This window comes from Drosophila yakuba, chromosome X (assembly GCF_016746365.2).
Source record: "Drosophila yakuba strain Tai18E2 chromosome X, Prin_Dyak_Tai18E2_2.1, whole genome shotgun sequence".
Classification (NCBI taxonomy): domain Eukaryota; kingdom Metazoa; phylum Arthropoda; class Insecta; order Diptera; family Drosophilidae; genus Drosophila; species Drosophila yakuba.
Genome location: NC_052526.2, coordinates 23,788,248 through 23,815,623, shown reverse-complemented (window position 1 = coordinate 23,815,623; position 27,376 = coordinate 23,788,248). Strand labels below are relative to the sequence as shown.

The following is a 27,376-nucleotide window of genomic DNA, read 5'->3' as shown; positions in this document are numbered from 1 at the left end:
GCACGGTAAAATTTAACCGAGCACTTACATATTTAGAAAATATAGATTGAGAACCGGTATTTTTAAATTTTATATAAACTCTGGACCTAACATTTCTTAGATGTGTCAACTCTTTATTAAACCAATGAAGTTTGTTAGAGGTAGGCGGATAGTGCATCGGAACACAAGAGTTGAAAAATGATTTAATTGCAGTATAAAACATATCTATGGCATCGGCCATTATGCTGCAAGAAAATAGATCGGACCAATTAAAGCCAGATATAAAAAGATTTAGCCTCCGAAAGTTTGCCTTACGAAAACAATGAATTCGTTTGGTTGACTTATCTGGCCTCTCTTTTATTACGGTACCTGTGTCGATTGTCACCTCAAAAGTTGGATGGTATGGATCTTCTGGTTGACTAAGAGGTGCTACTCTAGTCAGAAACACACTTTCAGGACTTGTAACAAAACATAGATCCAATAAACGACCAAGAGAATTTCGAATATAATTAACTTGCGACAACGATATGTCAAGCAAGCCGTCAATAAAGTCATGCTGTGCTATAGGCAGGAGAATATTAGACTGTTCTTCAGTGGACCACTTAGTGCCTGGTATTTTTACCTAGAACAACTAGTTGGTCCCTATCAGCCAGTCTATTTGAAACGGATTGGATAGCGGACAAATGGTTAATATATTCAGGAAATTCAGAAGACGGCGTAATGTACGAGCACGTAATATAAACATAGCTATCAGAAAATGACAGCTTTACGCATAAGAATTCTAAGTTACGGAACTCATTAAAAAGTACCTCCTCTGACGTGAGGGTAGACCTAACAGCAAGGACCCCACCACCCCGCCTGGAGGGGCTATCATGCCTGTATACTGTGTACATACCTGGAAAAACTTCAGTATCTCCGGTTTAAACCAAGTCTCTGTAAACACAATAATATGGGATGCAAAGGAAAGGCTATAAGAATACAAATTAGTTAGCTTACTACACAAGCCTCTTACATTTTGATAACAGATAGTGAGACTAGATTTTAGTTTTTTGAAGATAAAGAATTAGAAGTAGTAGAGGAGGATCGGGCAGTGATCTGGCCACTTGTGGGAAGTTTAATTCCCACGGGCCCTTTTTTTTCTATTTTTAATCTTAGCTTCAAACTCTTTCACGGCCAAAAATCACCAGAACATATGGTTGAGAATAGCTCATTTGGGAAAGTTATCTTGAAAGATGAGATGTCCCTAGCATAAGAAAAGTTAAATTTTTCCACTTTTATGTTGTCGGCTTTTGTTTTGTCTTGTATATAAGACAGTACATCAGATGATGTTTGATCAGGAAAAAGCCAAGAAACAAAAATTTTTTTTTTTTTTTTTTGTGTTTAAAGAGCTGGGTTATGTAGCGAACTGCAGAGTGTGGCAGCTCGATGATCATTTCCGGTGTTATAAGGTCGCAGCCGGAGGATTTTTTCGGGCTGAGATTGTCTTTGATTATTTTAATGACTTCTTTTGGACGAAACACAATTGGGGTGTGTTGCTGGTGGCAGTTTACGGGTGAGGACGGTAGCGCGAATGTGTTAGTAGCCTGGTTTGGCGTAAATACATTTTGTTGGTGTGAGGCAGCCGCCTGCGGAATGCCTTATCGGCAAAACGGTTTCAGTTGGTGGGCGGAGAGTTGAGTGGGCTCTCCACAGTGACTTATGTTTTGTACCTGTTGGTGTGAGTTGCTCAATATATCGACACTAATCGTCTTCCTGTTGTTGTTTCAGGGCGTTGGCCACTTTCCTTGTGGCTACTTTTAGCTGTTGGAGATCTGGTAGATTGCCATTCTCTGTGTAGGCGTCGTTTTACGTGGACGATTTGCTCGATTTGTAGGTTGGTCTTATTCGAGTTAATAGTAATGTTTGTGGTGTTTTTGGTGTTGCAGTAAGAGCTGCTGCAGTAAGGATGGATTGTAATGTACTCGCGCAACTCTCTAAAATAGATTCAGTATTGAGTTTTGGGTTTAGCTCAATGTGTGAACTTATATGCTTTTTATACCTGAGCCAATTTGTTTTGTGTGAAGTCAGTCTGTATGGTGGTTTCACGTTTTCTGCGTACCTGCGGAGGTGAATTAGTACGGGCGAGTGATCAGATGACAGATCTGGCAGACATTCAGCTTTGACCAAGCTGCGGGAAATATTTTTTGTAACTGCGAAGTCGATCAGGTCAGGCAGCTTATTGAGGTCTGATGGCCAGTGTGTAGGACTCCCAGGAGAAACATGGTCAAGTTTATTAGTGGCTTTTATTATAGTCTTATAAAGCTGTTTTCCTTTTGGAAACACAAGTGGCGATCCCCAGTGAGTATGTTTTGCGTTGTAATCGCCTGCTGCAATGAAGTGTGCTTGGAAGAAATCCAGGAATTTATCTTCCAATACTGTGAAACGGGGAGGGCAGTATACGGCCGCTAGTGTGAGGTGAGTGTTGTCCTGCAGCTGTATGTTGATAGATGTGGCCTGAAGATGATTTTTAGCAAACTCTTTGTAAAAGTGGTGGTTCATACGGTTCCTTATGAGTACGGAGGTCCCACCGTGTGCTTTTCCGTCGTAATGATTTGTACCATAGAAGTGGTAGTCTCTCATTTGAAAATACTTGCTTGTGAGATGAGTTTCCGAAAGAAACATTAAATCGATATGCTTTTCATGTAGGAATTGAGCTAGCTCAAGTTTGCGCTGTGAAACGTCATTGGCGTTCCACGTGGCTATGTGTAAGGTAGACATTGTTTATTTTGATTATTGGGCTACAAGCGTTTGTATCAAAAGGTTTTGGTTACGCATCATGTCTTGAATGGTGGTCCTCATGAATGTCATAAATTCCATCATGCTCTGTTGTAAGGCTTGCATCATGGCTTCAGTTATTGTTTCTTGCTGTTCAGTTATGCTATAGTTTTGTTGTGTGTTTTTGGTTGGAGGCGTCATACCTGATTTTAAAACGTTAGCAAATGTTATCTTGTTAGTGGTGGGTATAGGCCATGGAGCGGAGCTTGTTGCTTTCGAAAAAAATACTTCTGGGTTTGTTTCTGATGGTATCAGCGTATCTGTTCCTTGGTGTGTTCATTGTTCCAAAGTCCGAGTCTAACGAGTAATTTTCCTCATGTAAAAAAAGTTTTGATGGAGCTGTTAAATGCTAGGTTTCGTTCTGCCTTTATCGCAACTGGATCCTTTAGCAATATCTCAAGCAAAACAAGAGAGAACGCTTTAGTCGCTGTATCTGATACCCGTTGCTCAGCTAGTGGAAGTGCGAGTCTTCCACACTGACTGCATTTGGTGGTTTGTGGGCGTTTGAGTTGGCACACTCTAACGCCCACAAACCGCCTAAAGCTGCCACGCCCACCACTTTTGAAAGATGTTTTGATATTTTTTCATTTTTGTATTGGTCTTGTAAGTTTCTATCGATTTGCAAAAAAACTTTTTGCCATGCCCACTCTAACGCCCACAAACCGCCAAAAACTGTCAGTGTTGAAGACTCGCACTCCCACTAGCTGAGTAACGGGTATCAGATAGTCGGGGAACTCGACTATAGCGTTCTCTTTTGTTTAGATATCGTTTGTGGCGGCATGGTCCGGTTTGTTGAACAGGATTAGGAGGCGTCGAAGGAGCAACGCTTTATATAATCGCCGCGCACAGCCGACGAACGTCCTATTCCACATATGAGAGAACTGCTTTTTAGGATAAGATTAAGGAGAAGCAGCTGGCAAATGGATACCGCTCAATACCGCAGCACACGTTACAGATCGTTAAGTAGGGAGATTACGTTTAATGTGGGTCGGAATATTAAACACCATGGTATGTGGGTGGCTATTATATATCCCGCTGAAGGGCCTACGATGTTGCTATTCGGACGCGGATATCAAACCGAAAAACCTGAAGGATTCTACATCAACCCATGAATTTAGCCTAACTTCAGCCATTCGGAAATCTTGTGTCCCTAATTATCAATGCTCTTTTGTTCATTGGTAGGGGTTTGGGTAGGCTACCTGTCACTTATGTGCAAACGAAAGGGTCGAGCACTTAAAGAATATTGATGATTTCACTCTGATCGGATATCAATACATTTAAATACATTTTAGAAGTATCAGTTGTCTGGAGCTTATGAGGATGCACTTTAATGCTTCCACTTGCCGAACAGAAACCTGTAGAAAGTTAGTCAACGCACTCGTTTCAATCGGGAAATCAGACTTTCAATAATCCAGTCATCAACGCTAGTTATAGATACGGCAGGCTAATACAATTTACCCGATTTATAACTTGCCACCAAATGCCAAATTCAGGAAAATAAAACTAAAAAAAAATTAAGATAACAAGCATTGCCCTTAGTTAATAAGCCTTCCATAACTTCTTGGGAAGGTAATGTGGAGGATAATTGCGCCCTTTGCTCAACGGTTAAGGATAACACCAATATATGAAAGCATATCTTTCACAAAAATTGTGTAGAAGCCTGGTTACAAGAGAATTCGTGTTGTTATTCTTGTAGCTGGTTGGAAACAGTTCGTCATTCCGAGCGCAGCCATTGCCTGTGCCGACAGCGCCGGTTCAGCGTGGAGTAACTACTAGGAACTTAGCCAAAGCTCTAGCCCAGTTAGCTAGAGCTAATATTGCCATCATACCGGAACCACTTCCTTTGAATACCAGTGGTGCTACGCGTTCTGTATTGGATGCGATTCAAAGTACCAACCACCGTGAGGGTATTTCTAGACTCACGTCGAACTCAAGCGGTGGATTATAATACAATTCAAGATATGATAGAGCAAACCATTACCAGGGTTATATCGTCCGAAAGTCAGCAATTATTTCCAAAAGCTTCGGAGAGATTAGGTCACTTATTAAAAGTAGCATTGAAAGTTAGAACCCGTGTTAAGCCTTCCGGATAAAATGGAACTTATTCGCCAAAAAGCTATACAGGGCACTATGGGGCGAACGACCACTTTTTGTGGAATTAATTAATAACTCGAGAACGAAGCAACATATTTAAGTTCTGTTTTTTGATTTACGTTCATGATAAAAATAGTAATATATTTGAGGAAAAATGGGCGTGGTCTTGCCTTAAAAAAAAAAACAACCCAAATTCAAGGTACTAGAATTTTATTGTAATAAATATATTTATGTTTCACATCTATTGTTAATCGTCATACACGAATTAAAGCTTTAAAACCATTAAAAATGGTCGTTCGCCCCATAGTGCAGGGGCTTAACAGGTCTGATCAATACACATAGTACAAAACAATACAATACTCATCAATACACGTAGCCCGGCCCGGATAGCGCCGTAGACAGGAGAGTTTTATAAGCGCCTGATAAAAAGAGAAAAATAAATAAAATTACGTCATAATACAAATTGCGTACGATGCGTTGAGTCAGACGAAATGCCAAATATTACCAAAAATCTTTTTGCCACGCCCACACTAACTGAAAAACTAAATAAAACTGTCAGTTTTAAAATTTCGCCTTCGCACTTCCACTAGCTGAGTAACGGGTATCTGAGGAGGAACTCGACTATAGCGTTCTCAAGCATGTAGTGGCGACTGAAGAGCCGCTAAATACATTTTTGATAAACAATAAAAGATATAAACATTTTCTGCCTAGAAGTATGCACTAAATTATGTGATAAACGTCGATGCGTTTCAGTAAAAGCTTTACGTAGTTTAAGCTGAGCTTTAATGCACATGCATTTTTAATTAGCTAGCTGCATTTCTGCCAGAACAGAGTTTTGGACACAAATACCAGATAGCTCATGGATGCGCCAGGGAAGATCTGGAAAGCTTTAGTCTGATTAGGAAATTTTTATGCTTTGGCAAAGAAAAAGTGCTAAGCGACTCCATCCGTTTCCGTGCTAAATTTTATTCCTTTTGAGATCCGGTAGAGTGCAAATCGTTGCAGTTGCCGATAAGATATATAATAATCCCATAGTGCCAGTGTCCACGCGGATTGTGAAAATCTGGTGGCGGGAAAAAAAGTATTCGGCGAAAGCTTAACCAAACTCAAGTTAGTAAAGCCGTTTTCATTAGCATACAGATGCATAACCTTTTGTTGCCCAGGTCACGGAAAGAGTGTCCACGGAGGCAACCAGGCGGCGGACTGACCAGTGCCATAGGCCCGTCTGGAAAACCCTTATATTCCATCCTCAACCAGCGGATCTAGCCCAGCAAGCCGAGTTTGCGTCCTGTCCCGAGGAGCACCCTGGGAGGGGCAGGATGGACTACTAAGGGAGCAGCAGCAACAGCAGTAGGAGAGTGATCGGCAAATAACCTCAAGTGCAGTTTAATTGGCCAACAGCGCGCATGCGCAATAGCCCGCAGTGGCCAGCTTTGGCGTTTTATGGAACATTTTATGGAAATTGGCAGTGCCAAAAGTGACCCAATAATTTTGACCCCAGTTGACCACAGTGCCCATGTGGGATTAACCTAAAGAGATTCAGAAAGTGAACCTAACCCCAAGGGGTAGTGAAGATCCGAGCATCCGATTTAATTTTCTTGTGCATTAAATCAAAACCATTAAATGGGTTTTAACCCAGTTCTGCCGAATTAAAATTTCTTGCCATTTTCGCCACAAATTGGTCATAACCTGTATCGAGTTACCTAACTTTTACGACACTCATATGAAATGTTTTGTGAATTTGATTCTGGTAATAGAAGCCATTAATAGTTAATGAAAAACCTCTGAAAAATTTGAATACATTTATTCTTATAATTTAAGTAAAGTTAGTTAAAATCTAAGAAAATTTCTCTTGTTGCGAAGTGAAACGAATTGTGTAGAAGAATGCCTTTCTGACTCTTTTCTTTAAACTAATGCCTTAAAACCCCAAAGTGGCCTGCCAAAGCCATACAATTTTCAGCACACCTTCGAGGGAGATCGATCTTTCGCCGATTGATAAGATGCGTGAGTTGATATAACCTTGTTTTAAGTGCTAACTCAAAACTTAAGAGAAATGTATTAAATGGCAATGACATAAAAGAAGTTGAGAAACGAATTAAATGCCGCAACAACTGAAATTTGGCTATCGCTGTAATAAATTAAATATTTTTTTTTAAATTTGTCGTGAATTATAATGAAGTTTAATTGAATTTAATTACAAGAAATTTCACAATGGAGTTAAACGAGAAGTTGTCTACCAATGAATTAAATTAGTTAATCGAAACTATTTCTTATTAATTTAATTCTTATCACAATTAACATTTATATCTAAATCCCCACATTTTTACTACATATTATTAAATCATGCGATACATAAATATTCTTATAACTACCTAAGCTTATAATCAAACTACCTATATACGATGTTAGTCTTAATTACTTTATGTTTATTAAATTTAATGTTTAACGAAATCATGAGCAACTAAACATTTCCTTTACCGACTCTACTGATGACTCCACGGTCGTAAGGTTTCAAAGGATCATCGGAGCCATGCTCCTGCGGAAGATGATCATAGGTTGGGTGGGCCTCAAGCGAGCACAACAACACCCGTGTCTTTGCAAATGATAGTTTCCTCTCTGTCTTTTCCTCTATCTTTCGTCCTTTCTCCTAACTTTTATTTTTTCTAGAATTTATTTTATTTATTTTCTTTCGGTTTAGTTCTAGCTCCAATTTTTTGCCGCAAGCACGCTCAATTCTTGTCTTTATTAATAGTGATGTGTAGTCCGTGTCCGAGATCTGGGTGAGCAAGACCACCACCCCCAAAGCCGAAGAGCTAGAGCCGGAATCTAAAGCGTGCCCCGCAGCTCAGATCCTCGAAAGCCTGCCTAACGCGAGGAGTTATAATTCCTTCTTGTATTGAGAACAGTGGCGCACTACGTTACACATTACAAGCAACAGCTTAGCTTGTAGAGCAGCGAGGACTGCTGACTGACGAGCGGTATGAATGTAATTATTTTTACAGGCACTTGTAATATTAATTCTCGGTATGCCTTCTTCAGGACACGTGCATACGTATCACGCTTACGTAACAGAATTGGTGCCCAACGGTAGGATTTTTTTGTCGTATTCAGTAAGGAATAGATTTTTTAGGTCTGACGATCTAGATTCCCGTGGTGGGTACATATTCCCGTAGGGTACCTAAACTTCCATCTTTTAAGTCATAATTAATTGAGTAATTTATTGAACATTGGACTCAAGTACAATCAGTGCGCGATTAATAATTATTTTAGTATACTCAGCATAAAATAAAATCCCCAACTTCTGGAACTGAGAACACGTGTAAAAGTTTCAGAATAGAGGTATGTCATTGAGATCATTTTCTTTGTCATCATTTTAAATCGTAGTTCCTTAGTTTTGTCATTAGGAAAATTAAACTTTAAATCAGATTTCCGTGTTATTATATCAATCGGCACTATCGGCATAAGTTGACCCTTCAGAAACACAATCTGCAATGCCAAAACTTTTCTCGGTGGTTTCACTAATGAAACTAATTTTCGTTTCTCGGCTTTCCCCTGATCAAACATTAGGTTATGTCTTATATACAAGACAAAACATAAGCTGTAATAAAAATATATCAAAACATTTTAAAAAAAACGTTAGAGTGGGCGTAGCAACATGTATCGACAAACTTGCGCTGCCTCGGCTATTGATCCTGATCAAGAATATACATATATACTTTATATGAAACGCTTCGTAATGCCTGTCACATACTTTTCAACAAATCTAGTATACCCTTTTACTCTATGAGTAACGGGTATAAATAGGAAAAAAGGGCCCGTGGGAATTAATTTTCTGCACCATCTGCACCAGCAGATAGACCAGACAGACAGTTTTCTTTGTAATATTAGATATTTAACAAACCTATTTAGGCGAGCTTTCAATTATATGCTCTAGTTCCCATTGAATAGAATATATAAAAATGTAAAATTAAAACATAAATTCTCCCGACGGGTCAATTCAATATGGGGTTTTTCTCTATTCAATTATATGCTCCAGTTCCCATTGAATAGAATATATAAAAATGTAAAATTAAAACACAAATTCTCCCGACGGGTCAATTAAATATGGGGTTTTTCTCTATTCAATGAGAAGCTCGCCTTATCTATTCTCGGTCCAATAAAATCGTATAATCAACACGCTTCAGCTGTACATATATCCAGTAAAAATATTCTGCGACCAAGGAATCTTTACCGAATGATGTTGGCTGAGATAATGAACTTCGCTATCTCACTGGTGAGTAAGAAAATGTTATATAATAAAAAAAACTTAACTGTCTAGCGTCTCCGGTTCAATAAAGTATTTCTATTCCAAAAAAAAATTGCACAGGACGCCCTCTGTAAAATAATATAAAACAAAAATCCTTTTACAATGTTTTTGCTTTAAGCTTACCGTATTGTATATATTAATGGATTTATAAGGATTAACAGCCAGAAGTATTGATCCGGTATAAGTCTATTGATTTTTAATATAGGAGAACCAGTAATATTGCATAGGAAGTTGTAAGAATAAGACAGCATTTTGGAATAATAATAACTTTTTGCCAACACCTTTTGCAACTATTTATGTGATGTTATTACCGAATTTATACTATTCGTGAAAAAATGGTTGCATTGGTTACACCTCTGCAATAAAACGCACCGCAAAAAATATTTCAGTGAATGAGTGTGCGTGTTGGTCTTAATCACGCAATATTGCAGACTAAGTGTTTCATTTTTCGGTATCAGACAATTTAATTAACTTAAATTCGTAGGGCCATAAATACAGGCGGGGCTATATAATAGCGGGAATAATAACAATGGTAAATTGGTATGTATAAAGTAAAAAGATATATATAATTTTAATAGATATGTATTTAGTTTGTAAGCGTTACAAAAGCGTTTCTTTTTTTTTGTTTTTTTAGGTGTATATGCCTTATAAACTATTAATATCGATTATTTTAAACGAATTTTTTTTATTAACAACAATTAAAACGGAAATGAAGATCAATAAAATATAAATTTAGTCTTCATAGTGTGCTTTTTTCCTTGTTTCTGCTCGCTACCAATTGCAACGGCTAGCTCAGAGAATTTATAATTTGTGTGATTAAGTATAAAAAGGAAAATATATTTTTTTTTCATTAAATCTATCACCAAAAAAAATTATTGGCGCAGTCGGTAGGATACTGAAAAAAAGTCCTAGTAAACTCGTTATCCTCTGACAATCTAGTGAAAAGAGGAAACTTGTACGACCAAGTAACCTTTTCTGATTGTACCCGCGAATTGGCCGCAACAAAGTGATTTCGGTTCGTTTAAAGTGACTAAAATCGGTAACCGCACAAGAACCTGTGCGATCGGAGTTAATTTAAAGACCTAATTTTGTGGACCGCTTCGTGAAGTGAGACCTCCACTAAGGTGTAATACAATTAATAGGCGCACAGTGCAGTTCACTAAGACATAAGTCTCGACATACTGTAGCAGTCTGTGAACAAAAACAGTAGCCCACTAAAAGTGCGACCGCTACTATTGTATAAAACAATAAAAAGTTAAAACAGTGCAGTTCACTTAAGGCATAAGTCTCGACATACTGCAGCAGTCTGTGAACAAGAACAGAAACTAACTTATAAATAAAACTAAAATGGAATTACCATCGGAAAATATGACTCACTTCGGCAAATACGCCAAGTACCGAAATTCTCTGGATACCCATCAAATCTCAGCTCGTTCATCAGACGTATCGAATACCTGTTGAACTTATACCCTTCAAACGACGCTCGACAGAAGGCGGTTATATTTGAAGCCATCGAACTTCAAATTGTCGGAGATGCGGAAAAGGTTACCCAATTTGGAATGCACAAAGAATGGACAACTTTAAGAGACGCCCTAATCACGGAATTCAAGACTCAGACGCCCCTGGAGGAACTACTAGGAAGATTGTATCACACACCTTTTAAGGGTAACTTACGTCTATTCTGTGAACAATTAGAAGATAAGTCCAGTGTAATTATAAATAAGTTAGCATTAGAGAATGACCGAAATAATATGGTGGTACACAAGCAATGGCAACCACAATAAAAAATACAATTCAACGCTCACTCCCCGATAGGTTGTTCATGACCTTAGCGAGGTATGACATTTCAACCGTTCAAAAACTAAGGCAAACCGCCCAACAAGAAGGTCTATACGAAGACCCAATTTCAAAAACATTCGATAGTCAGCCAAAATTTAACTCAAATTCACCTAACACCTATAGACATACAAACATTAACCAAATCAAAAACACTCACCCCAACCAACGATTCATTCGCCCCTTTATTCCATTAAATCCCACACAGACCCAAAACACTAACGTAAACAATCAAACCCCTCTTAGACAAATTCCTCCGACCAGACAACAGCAACTTAATCAGTACAGAAATTTATACAACGGATTCAGAACAGACTTACTTCAGGACCGTCAAAACGACACCCGAAACTACTATCAGCCCCCCCAACAACCAAGAGTGCCAAATAAGCGTTTTAGAGAAAGCAGCGAACAATCGCGTATGCAGACAAATGAAAATTTTCACCAGCACGAATTAGATTACGATAACGAAACTGAACACTACATTAATAACGACGAACAGTTCCACGAAGATCAATTACAGAATACTCAGACAGAATTGTTTACAGATCAGCAATATCAACATTTTTCAATACCAGCCTGGGATCCCACCAATACATAGAGATCATGTTTAATAACCACAGATATAGAGGCATAGTTCATACTGGCTCTTCGATAAACTTGATGAGCTCAAACTTTTTCAATCTTCAAGTTAAAGATAAGCAAATAACTGTCCGAAGTATGACAGGCTATTCTAAATTAAATAAATATGTAGACCTTCCAGGCAACGGGCTTTTTCAACAAACGCAAAAATTCTATATTCATTCATTTTCACCTTATTATGATATTCTGTTAGGAAGAAAAATACTAATGGAGAATAACGGTTTAATAGACTACTCTCGGAAAGAAACAATAATTAACGAAATTACATTCATTCACAAAGAACTAGATCCATGTGATGAGAACTCTTCGGAAAACTTTAATGCACTCTTACAAGAAAACAACTTTACATCAGAAATAAACTATGCCATGGACAACAACATAGACTCAGAACACACATATAGACTAGAACATTTAAATAGTGAGGAAAAATACAGACTTACAAATTTATTAAAAGAGTTCAATGACATTGAATATTCCAAAAATAAAAACCTTACATTCACAAGTATAATACGTCACGATATAAAAAACTCTCATGAAAACCCAGTTTACTCGTACCCGTTTTCCTACGAAGCAGAAGTAAATAAGCAAATTGAGGAAATGTTAAAACAAGGCATTATACGCGAAAGCGACTCCCCTTATTGCAGTCCATTATGGATTGTCCCCAAAAAGATGGATGCCTCTGGCAAACCGGAATTCAGGTTGGCCGTGGACTATCGAAATCTAAATGAAATAACAATAAATGATAAATTTCCGATTCCTAACATGGACCAAATACTAGGCAAATTAGAAAAATGCCAGTATTTTACTAGAATTGACTTAGCAAAAGGCTTTCATCAAATCGAAATGGACCCTAAGTCTATACCAAAAACGGCGTTTTCGACCAAACATGGTCACTATGAGTACACTCGCATGCCATTTGGCTTAAAAAATGCTCCTGCAACCTTCCAACGGTGCATGAATTACGTCCTAAAAGACCTTATAAATAAGCATTGCCTTGTTTATTTAGATGATGTGATCATCTATTCAACATCTCTGAACGAACACCTAGACTCTCTGAGGAAGGTTTTTGAGAAACTTAAAGAAGCCAATCTTAAACTCCAATTGGACAAATGCGAATTTTTAAAAAAGCAAACAAATTTCTTAGGTCATATTATAAGTCCAGAAGGCATACGACCTAATAAAGAGAAAGTTAAGGCAATCGAAAAATTTCCTCTCCCAAAACACCAAAAGAAATCAAATCTTTTTAGGTTTATGCGGATACTACCGTAAGTTCATTCCAGACTTTGCAAAGATTGCAAAACCTCTGACAATATTTCTAAAAAAAGGAGCTAAAATAGACACAAGAAACGAAGAATACAATAAATCATTTGAAAAATTGGAAACACTCATAATGAACGACCCAATTTTGATTTGCCCTGATTTCACAAAAACATTTCAAGTCACTACTGACGCCAGCAATTTCGCCATAGGAGCCGTGTTATCAGAAGACAATAAGCCAGTAAGCTTTGCAAGTAGAACATTAAATGATCATGAACAAAATTATAGCACTATTGAAAAAGGGCAACCAAATACTTCCGCCCATATCTATATGGAGTCCCCTTTGAGATTTTGAGCGATCACAAACCCCTTGTTTGGCTAAATAATATTAAAGAGCCTAACATAAAACTACAACGTTGGCGAATTTGACTTAGCGAATATAATTTCAAAATCAAATATTTAGAAGGTAAACTTAATCATGTAGCAGACGCTTTATCTCGCGTTAAAATTGAAGAAAACATGGTAGGCGAAGAAGAAAATATTTCAACAGCAGCAACAATACACAGTTCATCAGAAAGCAACGAAACCTACATTGAAATTACAGAAAACCCCATAAACTATTTTGCAAGACAAATTGAATTTATAAAAGATAGCGTAGACCAAGTAGAGACAACGAAATACTTTTCCAAAATAAAACTGACCATCAAATACACTGACATGACCCTGGCAAAGGCAAAAGATATCCTTATTAAATACTTCTTAAATAATAGCAGTGTTATTTACCTGGAAAACGATAAAGACTTTTTAGTTTTTCAAAAAGCATATCGAGAAACCATTAACCCACATAGTAACGTGAAAATTCTGAAAAGTATCATAATGTTAAAAGACATAAAATCTTATCCTGAATTTAAAGAATTCATTATTACTCAACATTCTTAATTGTTACACCCCGGTATTGAAAAAATGATACGATTATTTGAAGAAACTCACTATTTTCCCGATTATAATAAACTAATTCAAAACATTATCAATGATTGTGAAGTCTGTAACCTTGCAAAGACAGAACATAGACCAACAAAACTAGTTTTCGAAATAACTCCAGAGACAAATAACCCACGCGAAATTTATGTTATTGACTTTTATGCTATTGACAACGAACAGTATTTATCTTGTATAGACGTTTATTCAAAATTTGCTTCACTTATTAAAACAAACAGTAGAGATTGGTTAGAGGCAAAACGAGCCCTTACTAGAATTTTTAACGACAGGGGAAAAAATTAAATTAAAATTAAACCAGACAAGGACTCCGCGTTTATAATCACTTCTTTAAAAACTTGGCTAAACAACGAAGACATACAAATAGATATTACCACAAGTAAAACAGAAATAGCAGATATAGAACGCCTTCATAAAACCATAAATGAAAAAATTAGAATTATCAATACTGAAAACAATAGAGAAAATAAAGAACCACAAATAGAAACAATTTTATACATATACAACTACAAGACTAAACATAACACAACCAGACAGATACCGGCTAACATCCTTCTTTACGCAGACACACCTACTTATGATACCCAGATGATTAAAGAAATGAAAATCAAAAATCATAACAAAAAACGACAGGATTTCGAAATCGACACAAAATTTAGACAAGCACCCTTAACACGCGCAAAATCAAAGAATCCCTTTAAAAAAACAGGCAGAATAGAACAATTAGACGAAAAACATTATAACGGAAATAATAGAGGTCAAAACGTTATTCATTATAAATGCAAATTTAACAAGAGAGAACGCTATAGTCGAGTTCCCCGACTATCTGATACCCGTTACTCAGCTAGTGTAAGTGCGAAGGACAGTTTTTGGCGGTTTGTGGGCGTTAGAGTGGGCGTGGCCGAACGTTTTTTGGCAAATAGATAGAAATTTACAAGACTAATTCAAAAATAAAAAAATATCAAAACATTTTTCAAAAGTGTGGGCGTGGCAGCTTTGGGCGGTTTGTGGGCGTTAGAGTGGACGTGGCAAAAAGTTTTTTTGCAAATCGATAGAAATTTACAACACCAATACAAAAATGATAAAATATTAAAACATTTTTCAAAAATGTGGGCGTGGCAGTTTTGGGCGGTTTGTGGGCGTTAGAGTGGGCGTGGCAACCTGAATCGACAAACTTGCGCTGCGTCTATGTCCCTGGAGTCTGTATACTTAATCTCAACTTTCTAGCTTTTGTAGTTCCTGAGATCTCGACGTTCATACGGACAGACGGACAGACAGACGGACGGACAGACGGACATGGCCAGATCGACTCGGCTACTGATCCTGATCAAGAATATATATACTTTATATGGTCGGAAACGTTTCCTTCTGCCTGTTACATACTTTTCAACGAATCTAGTATACCCTTTTACTCTACGAGTAACGAGTATAAATATTTGAGGCAAAAAATTTCTAAATTAATTTAACAAAGTGCCTTTAAATATTTAAAATTTTCTTGATATTTGAATAACTTACCCTATATTTATTATTTATGTTTATTTAACTATATTGCTATAGTTTGCTTTGGGCCAAATCTTGGCACCTAATTAACTTTTTGAATAAGTCCATATGACAGACTTGAAAACCATTGCCTGATTTTCGGCGTATATTATTACCTTTTGGTGTTTCTTGGTTCTTCAATGTGGTTTGCAAGTACTCGAAAAAGTCAATAAAATCCGTCCCATCCTTTCGACCAAAGTCAGAAATGTGCTTAAAATTTTTAGAAAGGCGCCCGGGAATGACCCACTCACCAATGCCATCCTAAAAATTCTGCCAAAGCGAGCACTTATTCTGATCACATAAGGGTGTAAAACATTCCGAAGCAATAGAAGAGTGGCAGGAGCATGACCCCAGTTTTAACCGACCAATCAGTCTTCTGCCTTCTTTATCGATGGTATTAAAAAGACTGCTCATTGATCGGCTTGTTTAGCATATGAATGCCACTAAAACTTATCCGGTCACAGCACCAACGAGCAGCTACACCGTGTAGTTAACCATATACTCAAGGAATTCGATCGGGCCGAGTATTGCAATGGAGTATTTCTCGATATCCAGCATTCCTTCGATAGAGTCTGGCCCTCGGGACTCTTGGCTAAAGTGAGCGTGTGCGTACTTCACACGTCACTATGCGAATACGAGGCAGCTGACGGCATTCAGATGTATCTCCTGAATTGGCGATACAGGGGCCAGATATGGGTCGGTAGCGTCACATTGCAAAAAAATTCAGACGGTGCAAAAAGAGATGGTTATTATTGACTGTAAATGATACGTCAGCAATAAAGCGCTGCATCACGATCTCAATCTGACTTATGTTAAAGAACAGATATCGTTCCATTCCAGCAGATACAAAGACTCCAGTACCACCGAAGCATACTTGCCCGACATTTACATAGCACAAATACCCCCATAAGAAGACTAAAAAGAAGAAACATTTTTAAACAACTAGCTAGCTTGCGACTAAAAAGAATAAACTTTTTTAAACAACTAGCTAGCTTTCATATGTAACAAATGTAACAAACCTATTTCCGAACGAGGATGACACTCTATTGTTATCCGCTATCCCTCTCACCTGGTCACACACTTTTGAGAAACGCCTTCCACTCATCTAGGACGAATCCATTATCCAATTGTAAAAGACTATAATATAGCTTTTTTTCGGCCTTTGCATGCGTTCCTGGTAGCAGGAACAAGCTTCTTAGAGATGAAGGTGCCTTTGAAGCCTGAATCTATCATACCATGTCCGGGAAAATATTCTCCGAGTTGACTAACTTGGACAATAGCCGTTCATAAAAGGATCCTCTGCCGATTGAAGGCGAAATTAATATAAGTGTTTGAGATAAGCTGTTCAGGATTGTGACCTGCGCTAGGCTAATGGAAGTAGAAGGCTTTCCTTTTTGAAGCAACGTATTGCGGCGGCCCTTGCAGTCATCTTGGCCCTTGGTTGAGTCATCTGGCAAAAACGGGGACAAATCCTAACTGGATGAGGCTCTCCGGAGCAGAGATCACGTCTCAAACGAGTTAACCCTTCTAGGCTGTGGGTTCCTGTGCTCCTTTGTGTGTTGTGGGCCGGAAGTATAAAGTCGAACATCTTTAATCGCATCTAGTGTGCGATATATTTCTTCGAGAAAAGAATTCATCTCTTCCCGGGCAGGGATTTCGGACTTGTTGCTCAAAGACTGCTCCCATAATGAGAGAGTGACCTTTGGCAGCTTGAGGCAATCTCAAATTTCTGTGGAAACCTGGGAGTATTCCAGGGCATTCCAACACCCTTGAATTGTGCCTTGAAGATCCTTTAAGGCCGTTCTCGATTCGCTTCCTACGGTTGGGAGATTGAAAAGGATTTTCAATTGGCTATTTACTAAAAGTCGCTTGTTTTCAACACGATCCCATCATTTGTAAGCGGAGATTTGCTGACAATGGCGTGAGCTTCGTCGCTAGTTTTGGCGTTCAATTGAAACAATTTGTCCACTGGAGTCAGCCGAGAATTGCTATCGTAGAAAGCTGTAATTAGGTCACGGAAGGGTCAGCGCAGATATTCTCCATCGTAGATTTCTGTGTCGCAATGCGGAAGACTGCAGCCCCTTAAGAACGTCTAAACGGATTGGTTTGCCCTTGCCTGAGCAATGGAGGCGGACGGACGATCAATATCTTGATTTACCTGTGACGCATATCTTTCGTAAACCGATTAACAGTGCTCATACTTGTTCTGAAACTCTGGAAACTGTTTCGTACTCGCGCTCAAATTTTTCCCATAATGGACTGGTTTAGATCTAGGTGGATCTTTAGTGTGAATGAATTGGGCTCGGCAGTGGATTGTGCTGGTTTCTATAAATTTAAGCATTTCAGCGTCTAGAGGGCCTTTACTCTTGTATCTTAAATTCTCTGAGGACCCCCTGTCCTTTTGGCTAGGCTCCCGCCTCTGGCCTTCCTTCGAAAACTCTAACTGAACAGCTTTTCTGTTGTGACGACAAATTTGATTAATGTTTTGGTCAATTTCGATTCGTAACTATTATGTTTTGAAAGAAGTTTTTTTTAATATTCGTTTGATAAAAGCGCCGCTAGAACTAGCTACCGTTTACATATATTTATATTGATAATTAATAATATGTAATATATCTAAATAATAGTCAGCTTTAAGCAAACGTAGAGGGAAAAAGAAAACGTATTAAAGGGAAAAACAAAAAAATTGGCGCGCTTTTCTTCCCACCCATAATTGCGCAATTTTTTAAAAACATCAAAATAAAATAAAAAAAAAATTAGTTTATCTGAATCTTATTTGCATTTTAAATATTGAAAATTGGTCATTTTTAAACGAGTAATTTGACTAAATAACTATAATAAATAACAAGAGAGAACGCTATAGTCGAGTTCCCCGACTATCTGATACCCGTTACTCAGCTAGTGTAAGTGCGAAGGACAGTTTTTGGCGGTTTGTGGGCGTTAGAGTGGGCGTGGCCAAAAGTTTTTTGGCAAATAGATAGAAATTTACAAGACTAATACAAAAATGAAAAAATATCAAAACATTTTTCAAAAGTGTGGGCGTGGCAGCTTTGGGCGGTTTGTGGGCGTTAGAGTGGGCGTGGCAAAAAGTTTTTTTGCAAATCGATAGAAATTTTCAAGACCAATACAAAAATGAAGAAATATTAAAACATTTTTCAAAAGTGTGGGCGTGACAGTTTTGGGCGGTTTGTGGGCGTTAGAGTGGGCGTGGCAGCATGATTCGACAAACTTGCGCTGCGTCTATGTCCCTGGAGTCTGTTTACTTAATCTCAACTTTCTAGCTTTTGTAGTTCCTGAGATCTCGACGTTCATACGGACAGACGGACAGACAGACGGACATACGGACGGACAGACGGACGGACAGACGGACATGGCCAAATCGACTCGGCTATTGATCCTGATCAAGAATATATATACTTTATATGGTCGGAAACGCTTCCTTCTGCCTGTTACATACTTTTCAACGAATCTAGTATACCCTTTTACTCTACGAGTAACGGGTATAAAAAGAACAAGAGAGAACGCTATAGTCGAGTTCCCCGACTATCTGATACCCGTTACTCATATGGAAGGGAGAAGGAGAGTCTTAAACACAGTTTTTGGCGGTTTGTAGGCGTTATAGTGGGCGTTATAGTGGGCGTGGCAGAAAGTTTTTTGGCAAATCGATAGAAATTTACAAGACTAATTCAAAAATGAAAAAATATCAAAACATTTTTCAAAAGTGTGGGAGTAGCATTTTTGTGCGGTTTGTGGGCGTTAGAGTGGGCGTGGCAAAAAGTTTTTTGGCAAATCGATAGAAATTTACAAGACCAATACAAAAATGAAAAAATTTCAAAACATTTTTCAAAAGTGTGGGCGTAGCAGCTTTGGGCGGTTTGTAGGCGTTAGAGTGGGCGTGGCAAAAAGTTTTTTTGCAAATCGATAGAAATTTACAAGATCAATACAAAAATGAAAAAATATCAAATCATTTTTCAAAAATGTGGGCGTGGCAGTTTTGGGCGGTTTGTGGGCGTTAGAGTGGGCGTGGCAACATGAATCGACAAACTTGCGCTGCGTCTATGTCCCTGGAGTCTGTATACTTAATCTCAACTTTCTAGCTTTTGTAGTTCCTGAGATCTCGACGTTCATACGGACAGACGGACAGACGGACAGACAGACGGACGGACAGACGGACATGGCCAGATCGACTCGGCTACTGATCCTGATCAAGAATATATATACTTCATATGGTCGGAAACGCTTCCTTCTGCCTGTTACATACTTTTCAACGAATCTAGTATACCCTTTTACTCTACGAGTAACGGGTATAAAAAGAAAGTTAATGACAGCAAATACTTGCAGCAAACCGACACCTCCCAATCATCGGACTCATAATTACCATAATAACTTGTATTGCGACACAAACTACAGCAGGAACAATCGAAATCAACCCAATAGAAAACAATCAAGGATTTATCTTGTTTGAATCTGGAACAATACAAATCCCCATCACCTTTATGCATCACTGTCTCACCATAAATATTACAGAAGTTGAAGAAACATTTAATAGTATAATTAAACAATGTCAAGAATTTAAAAATGTCACACGAATTAAATATTTAACCGAGAAAATGGAAAGAGAATTAAATGGCATACGCATCTCAAAACGAAACAAACGAGGACTGGCTAACCTTGTAGGTTCCACATTAATATATCTTTTTGGCACACTAGACGAAGACGACAGACAACATATTGAACAACAAATTTCGACTCTATCACAAGACACAGTACAGGTCAGCACTCTAAAACACGTTATTGACAGTCTCAATAATGGCATAGAAATAATTAACGACCAGTCCAATTCTTTGAAAAAGGAACAAAAATTGAATCTATTTAAATTTAATATTGAACATTTTACCGAATATATCGAAGACATTGAAATGGGTTCACAACTAACACGACTAGGAATATTTAATCCTAAACTACTAAAACATGAAAATATTGGCAACATTAATTACAAAAATCTGATAAACATAAAAACTTCCGCTTGGTATAACGTACCTACTAATGAAAGATATATATTTATAAATTTATATTGAAAATAATAAAATTATAAAAATATCCAACTGCACAGCAGAATTAAAACAAATTACAATATCTAATAGTATTCAACAATACACAAATGTAATATTTACTGAACACAATGTAACAAAAATCGAACCAATGTCACACATAGAAATTAAAGAAATGATTTTGTTAAACAATAAGAGTAACACAATTTACAGAAACATACTAATAATCTTCATATCTGTTTTAGTTTTAATTTACATATTTTACTTTTATATGAAATGTAAAACAGCGCCACACAAAATTATTATCTCTTACCTAAAACCAAGTAAAACCACTAACAAACATATCGAAAAAGAAACAGAAACAAAAACAGAAATAGCTGAAATTGCAAATCCAGTACCACACTTATATCCAGAAATAATCGCTTGAAGACAAGCTAATATCTAAAAAGTGGGGGAGTGACATATTCATTTCTTCATACAACATATTCACTCTTCATATAAAAAAGCTAAAGCCGATCTTTTGGAAAGCTTCACTCTCCAAAAGCCTTATAAATAACATTCCCACAAGATATAAACCGCTTAACGGTAACGAGCTTAAAGATCTGTTAATCCTCTGTAAAAGGTTTGCTGGGCCGAACATTCTGAACATTCTCGCTGAGCCAAAAGGCCAGCGATCGACCAAGGGGTCAAAGTCACGCCCTCCATTCTCATCTCCATAAGAAGTCATCACTCTCTGGCTTAGCAGCCGGACGCACCGTGGACTCCTGAGGAAGACATTCCCAAGTCATCACACTCTGGCTTAGCAGCCGGACACCGGGGACTCAGGAAGAAGACATTCCCTGCGTCTTGAGTTGTAGAAAACATCCGGACTGGACGAATAAGCTAATTGGCGCCCGATGATTATTAAGAACCTAGTATCTTAACAGGGTAGTTAAGAAGAGAAACCATGTAAGTTTGATAACTGAGTTCAATTCGGCATTTCCCATTGCATACTTTTACCAAGAGTAAATTCTACAGCATACCCCAAGTTACTTTTAGAGAGCATTGTTTCCCATTGCATGCTTTTACCAAGAGTACATGAAAATTCTACATCATACCCCAAGTAAGTGGGGTATTCCAAAGGAATAAAATAATAAATAATAAGCAAGAGGAAATTATTTCTTTGCGCAAACCTTTTCTTTTGAGGGAAAGGGGTTGTTTCGTCGACATCTATTTCTCGCGCACGTAAATAGCGCCGCCTTGCGAAAACCGATCAACTGTGCTCGGAAAGAATTAAGTGTGTGGTGCCAACCAATGGTCAATGAGTTGGGCAGGTGCATATAGAGATATCAAGGTCGAGTGCGATAGTGACGACGGGTGGGACTTAGAATCGGAAGGCTTTTGTCCTACTACGACAGATAGCATTACAGACATGGATGCTACCCAGCAGGTAACTAGATTGAAGCAGTCACAATTGGACGAGGTGAAACAACAAATGCAAAGCTTGGGCGTGGAAGTACCACAGCTGGATGCTTACCAGAAAATTACCGTAGACCCAAGCATTCGGTGTGAAGTCAAGCTTGACATCGTTAAGACCATGCCAGATTTTACGAGAGAACAGGATGACTCTGTGTCATGGCGGCAGTCGGCCGTAGATGATCTTCAAACTGTATCACGGTAGCGAGGCACACTACCAGGCAGTGTCGATCATCAGAAATAAAATCAGGTGTTCAACAAGAGGGCTACTGGTTGTGCTTAACACAGTTTTAAATTTCGATGCCATTATTGCTCGATTAGACTGCACTTACTTGAAACAGTTAGGCAATTAAAACTTAGCCTAATGAAATACTACGACGACGTAGAAAAGCGATTAACGTTAAACGAATAAGATCATTGTGATAAACGAACCGGGCAGTGCCATTCTGTTTAATAATGAAGTTAGAGAGGATGCTGGCTTTAGGAAACCCTTCAGGGCCATAGTCTTGCCAGCGCAGCCCAATCAGCTTTGGCTTTAGCTAGCGAATCCGAGGCTACCATAGAGCGCACTACCTTTGCTGCCAAATATTTGGCTCCGCACGTATGACCGGTGAAAGGCGTCAGAGGTTGCATAACACTATGCAACAGGCTGACGATAAATATGACAGCGAATATGAGGGCGCGGCCGCAGAGGCCGAGATAGGCGATGAGTCTGACGAAGATGATCGGATCATTTTTTTAGGGAGCGCTCCCGACTGCGGTTCATTGAACGCCAGCTGCAAGGGAGACAACTAAAAATTTTAATTGACACAGGGGCGGCAAAAAAATACATCAAGCCCGTAAAAGAGCTCCCCTTTCACAGTTAGTTCCATTCATGGTTCTAACAGAGTTCACCAGAAATGTTTAATGAATATTTTTGGAAAAACAGCTCCGTTCTTTCTTTTAGACGAGCTGACCCCATTCGATGGTATTATAGGATTTGACTTCTTAGCTCAGGTGGGAGCAAAACTCGACGCAGAGAAAGGTACAATAAATTATGGTTCTGTTTCTGAAAAGCTTCAGCATCATAATTGCGACAATGTAAATTTTACTAACGTAAATGACATTGCCGTACAGGTAAAAGTTAAATTCCGAAACATGATCGCAAACAGATCTAAGACATTTTCAGCCTCTAACGAGGCACTGCCGTTTAACACTTCTGTTGTTGCCACAATATGCACAAGCGATGATAAGACGGTATATTCCAAATTATAGCCGCACTCAATGGGTGTATCTGAGTTTGTTACGCGAGAAATCGCAGACTTACTGCAGAAAGGCATTATTAGAACCTCAAGGTCACCGTAGGCCATAATGAGCTGGGAAACAAAAATAAGCGTTTGGTTATAGACTTTAAAAAACTTAACGAAAAAACCATCGCTGATAAGTACCCAATGCCAAACATCCCCATGATACTGGCAAATTTAGGAAAAGCCAAGTACTTTAGAACGTTAGATTTGAAGTCCGGCTGCCACCAGATATGCTTGGCTGAGCATGACCGTGAGAAGACCTCTTTTTCGGTTAACGGCGGAAAGTATGGATTTTGTAGATTACCGTTCGGGTTGAAGAATGCTGGAAGCATCTTCCAAAGAGCGATCGACGACGTCTTACGGGAACAAATTGGCTAATCGTGCTATGTTTATGTAGATGATGTCACAAGGCGGCTCAGGAGAATACCAAGCAAGTCCTCCGCGATTACTTTTTCCCCAAAATGAGCAGCCTTGCAAAGGAAGTGGTTGCAAATTGCAGAATATGCACCAAGGCCAAATATGACAGGCACCCTAAGAAACAGGAGCTCGGGAAAACACCCATACTAAGCTATACCGGCGAAATGTTGCACATTGATATCTTCTTAACTGATAAGAAGCAATTCTTAACATGCATTGACAAGTTCTCGAAGTTTGCAATAGTGCAACCAGTGCTGTCCAGAACAATAGTGGACGTCACAGGGCCCCTGCATCAACTCGTAAATTGTTCCCCAAAATCAGAACAATATATTGCGACAATAAAGCCGCTTTAAATTCGGAAACTATCACCTCGTTACTTAAAAACAGCTACCACATTGACATTGTGAACGCGGTCCCGCTGCATAGCTTGTCAAACGGCCAAGTGGAACGATTCCACAGACTCTTGACAGAAATAGCCAAGTGTCCCACTTTTAATTTGCTAAAACCATATTCTTTAATAGTAAGCCAGATTTAAGTAAACACCCCGTGGTCTCAATCTAAGTTTGGATTGCATGTTCGCCTTCATAACGCTCATCACCCTGACACGCCAAATACATTCCCGCATAGATGGAGATGTACTGGTGTTTGAACATCGCGACTGCCTGAGGCCCTCGAGCAACTTATCTGAATTTATTAGCATGGTAGATGAGACAGACAACTGTCCGAAACTTTTCCACAGCCGCATATGCGCCAATTATTAAATGTTGATACAGATCATCATAAAAACTTGTTGTCCGTTCTAAAAATACACCACCGAATTGCGAGAAGTTTAGACATCTTGGGTACAGCTCTAAAGGTAGTTGCGGGAACTCCTGACGCCTCAGATTTCCTAAAAATCAGAATGACAGCAGCTCAGCTAGTGGACTCAAACTCCAGGCTGATTAACATAAACTCCGAAACTCAAAAACAAATAAACAAGCTAACCGACACCATTAACAAAATTATTAAAATTTAATTCTAACTGTAACATTGGCTAAAGCTAACATGGTAAATCCCACTATCATTTATCATGCCGATCTGAACTCACTAATTAAAAAAAAACCCAATAGTTTATTAAATCCCTCTAAAATTAGAGTTTTCTCAGTCCGATAACATTATCCATATACTTTTAGCCTATCCGATCAGCTACCATCAACGGAACGGATTTTGTAAATTTCCGAAAAATAATAGACAAGCAGCCTGGCGAAGCAAGATCACCACTACTGAACATCGTCGGCCACGACCCGGTACTGAGCATGCCCTTGCTACACCGCATGAACAACGACAGCTTGCGCTTTATCCAAGGGTTTAAGGACGAGGACGGGTTCCCTTCAACTTAGGTTCGTGGCTGGAGTAATCCTGAACGTTGGTCTGATTGGTTCACTCATCCTTTTTTTGGCGTTAAGGAGAAAACGAGCCTCCGTCGAAATACAACAAACCATCGATAAGCTTAATATAAGTGAGGACGGTTATAATCTGAGGGGGGGAGTAGCTCAATATTTTTGAGTCAGCAGCCACATAGTTTACGTTCATAAGGCACTAGCAACTAAGTAGCTTCATACAAACAATGCTGATACGCCCCAACTGAGTTCAGCGCTCCGCGCTAAGAACGGTCAGCAGCGGCAATCGGACACCCTGTATCCGGTTTACCGAATTGCGCTGCATAAATGCTGAGTCGGCTTGCCGGACGCACCGTGGACTCCGGAGGAAGACATTCCCAAGTCATCACACTCTGGCTTAGCAGCCGGACACACCGAGGACTCAGGAAGAAGACATTCCAAGCGTCTGGACTCGCAGAAGACATCCGGCTGGAGGAATTTAATAAGGAATAACTATATTACTTGACAGCGGTCAAAGGCAAATTTCCGGTACAGTTATTTAAGAAGGGTTACAAATAAAAACAAGAGGAAACGATATAATCGAGTTCCCCGACTATCAGATACCCGTTACTCAGCTAGTGAAACTGCGACGGAGAGTCTTCAAAACTGAAAGTTTTTGGCGGCTTGTAGGCGTTAGAGTGGGCGTGGCAAAAAGTTTTTTTTTTTCGATAGAAATGTACAAGACAATCTTGCGCTGCGTCTATGTCTCTGGAGTCCGTAATTTAAACTTTCTAGCTTTTGTAGTTCCTGAGATCTCGACGTTCATACGGACGGACGGACATTGCCAGATCGATTCGGCAAAACGCAAAATAAGGACCTACCCTTCCTCTTTATTTTTGGAAAATACCACCACTATTTGTCGCACTCTAAACGAAAGCTAATTGGTTTTCGATGTTCAGCGTGTTTAGCCTATCTATTCGCTAGGTACCGACTAGGTAGGTTGCCGAAGAAAGGAAATCCCTATGCAAGCTTCTTTTAAAACTGTTTACCTTATCTCTGGAAACTTTAGAGTTCGTTTTCATCCCTCACATGAATAAAACCTTATTAATTTTTGCTAGTCCATCCGATTCTTGAATATGGATCACCTGTCTGGAGTCCACAATATGTAGTTCACTCGGACCTCTTTGAATCGGTTCAAAATAACTTCTTACTGTTTGCCTTACGATGCCTATATTGAAATACTAATTTTATTAATTTAGATTAATGTTAGATTAATATTAATAAACTTCAAAAGTGTGGGTGTGAAAAAGTTCTTAGCGGCTTGTCGACATTAGAGTGGGAATGACAAAAAGTGATAGCAAGAATTTATATAATGTATATGGTCGGAAACGCGAAGGCGATTTACCTGTTAAATTTTAACGAATCTAGTATATCTTTTTACTCTACGCTCTACTGTACGTTTGTGGGCGTTCGAGTAGGCGTGGCAACATGAGTCAACAAACTTGCGCTGCGTCTTTTTTTTGGAGTCCGCAGGCTTAATCTCAACTTTCTAGCTTTTATAGTTCTAGCTTTTATAGTTCGACTCGGCTACTGATTCTGATCAAGAATATATATACTTTATATGGTCGGAAACGCTTACTTCTGCCTGTTACATAGTTTTCAATGAGTTTAATATACCCTTTTACTCTACGAATAACGGGTATAACAACATTTTTTTTCAAATTATTTTTCGATTATATAGAATGCTGCTATGTAACACAATGGTTAAATCCGGCGCATTTGGACTCAACTTTGATTCAATTTCTTAATACGCTCTTGGCAGAACAGCCGTGTCAGCCTCATGGTTCGGACGATGGCGGTAGCGGGCAATATACTTTCGTTCTCCGGTATCGGGTAACGCTAAAAGTCTTTGCTTACAGAGGCATACTTACGATAGTGATTTTTGTTCGATTTCTACACATCCTGCTTTAGAAAAAAGACTCCACCGCTGCCTTATCCAAAGGGAGTCTTATTGCTTTAGGCACCGCTGGCCACACTTTGCTTCGTCTGCTACGAGCTTTCTTCTTGTGAATGACTAGTCTTTCTTCTACGATCACTTTTGGGTGCATATTTTATAGAATATTATATAGAAAAGAATAAAAAATCGTTCTCAAAGAGAACTACGCAGCTACCTCAACATTCCGTCTATTTCCTACTGTGCTGTCACTTTGTAATGAATCGGCCCCAGCAGTTTAGTTCGGAGTCCAGCGCTGCATTTGATGGTCCTTCGAGCCGAATCTTCGAGCATTAGCTTTCAGCAGCTAAGTACATATGCTTATTCGACGCCAATATACTAGTGTAAGCCATTTA

General features: G+C 38.8%; 1 protein-coding gene across 19 annotated transcripts in view; it reads right to left on the bottom strand.

The window, feature by feature from the left end:
* LOC26536261 (unconventional myosin-VIIa) overlaps positions 1 to 27,376 on the bottom strand; it is an 893,412-nt gene that overhangs the window by 826,077 nt on the left and 39,959 nt on the right. For all 19 annotated transcript variants that reach the window (XR_005562208.1, XR_005562209.2, XR_005562207.2 and 16 more), the window contains exon 4: positions 9,317 to 9,379. Coding sequence is in view for 16 of the 19 variants with exons in the window: in XM_039377697.1 (XP_039233631.1) it covers positions 9,317 to 9,379 (63 nt within the window). In the remaining 3 variants the exon portion in view is untranslated. The remainder of the gene's footprint in view (positions 1 to 9,316; positions 9,380 to 27,376) is intronic.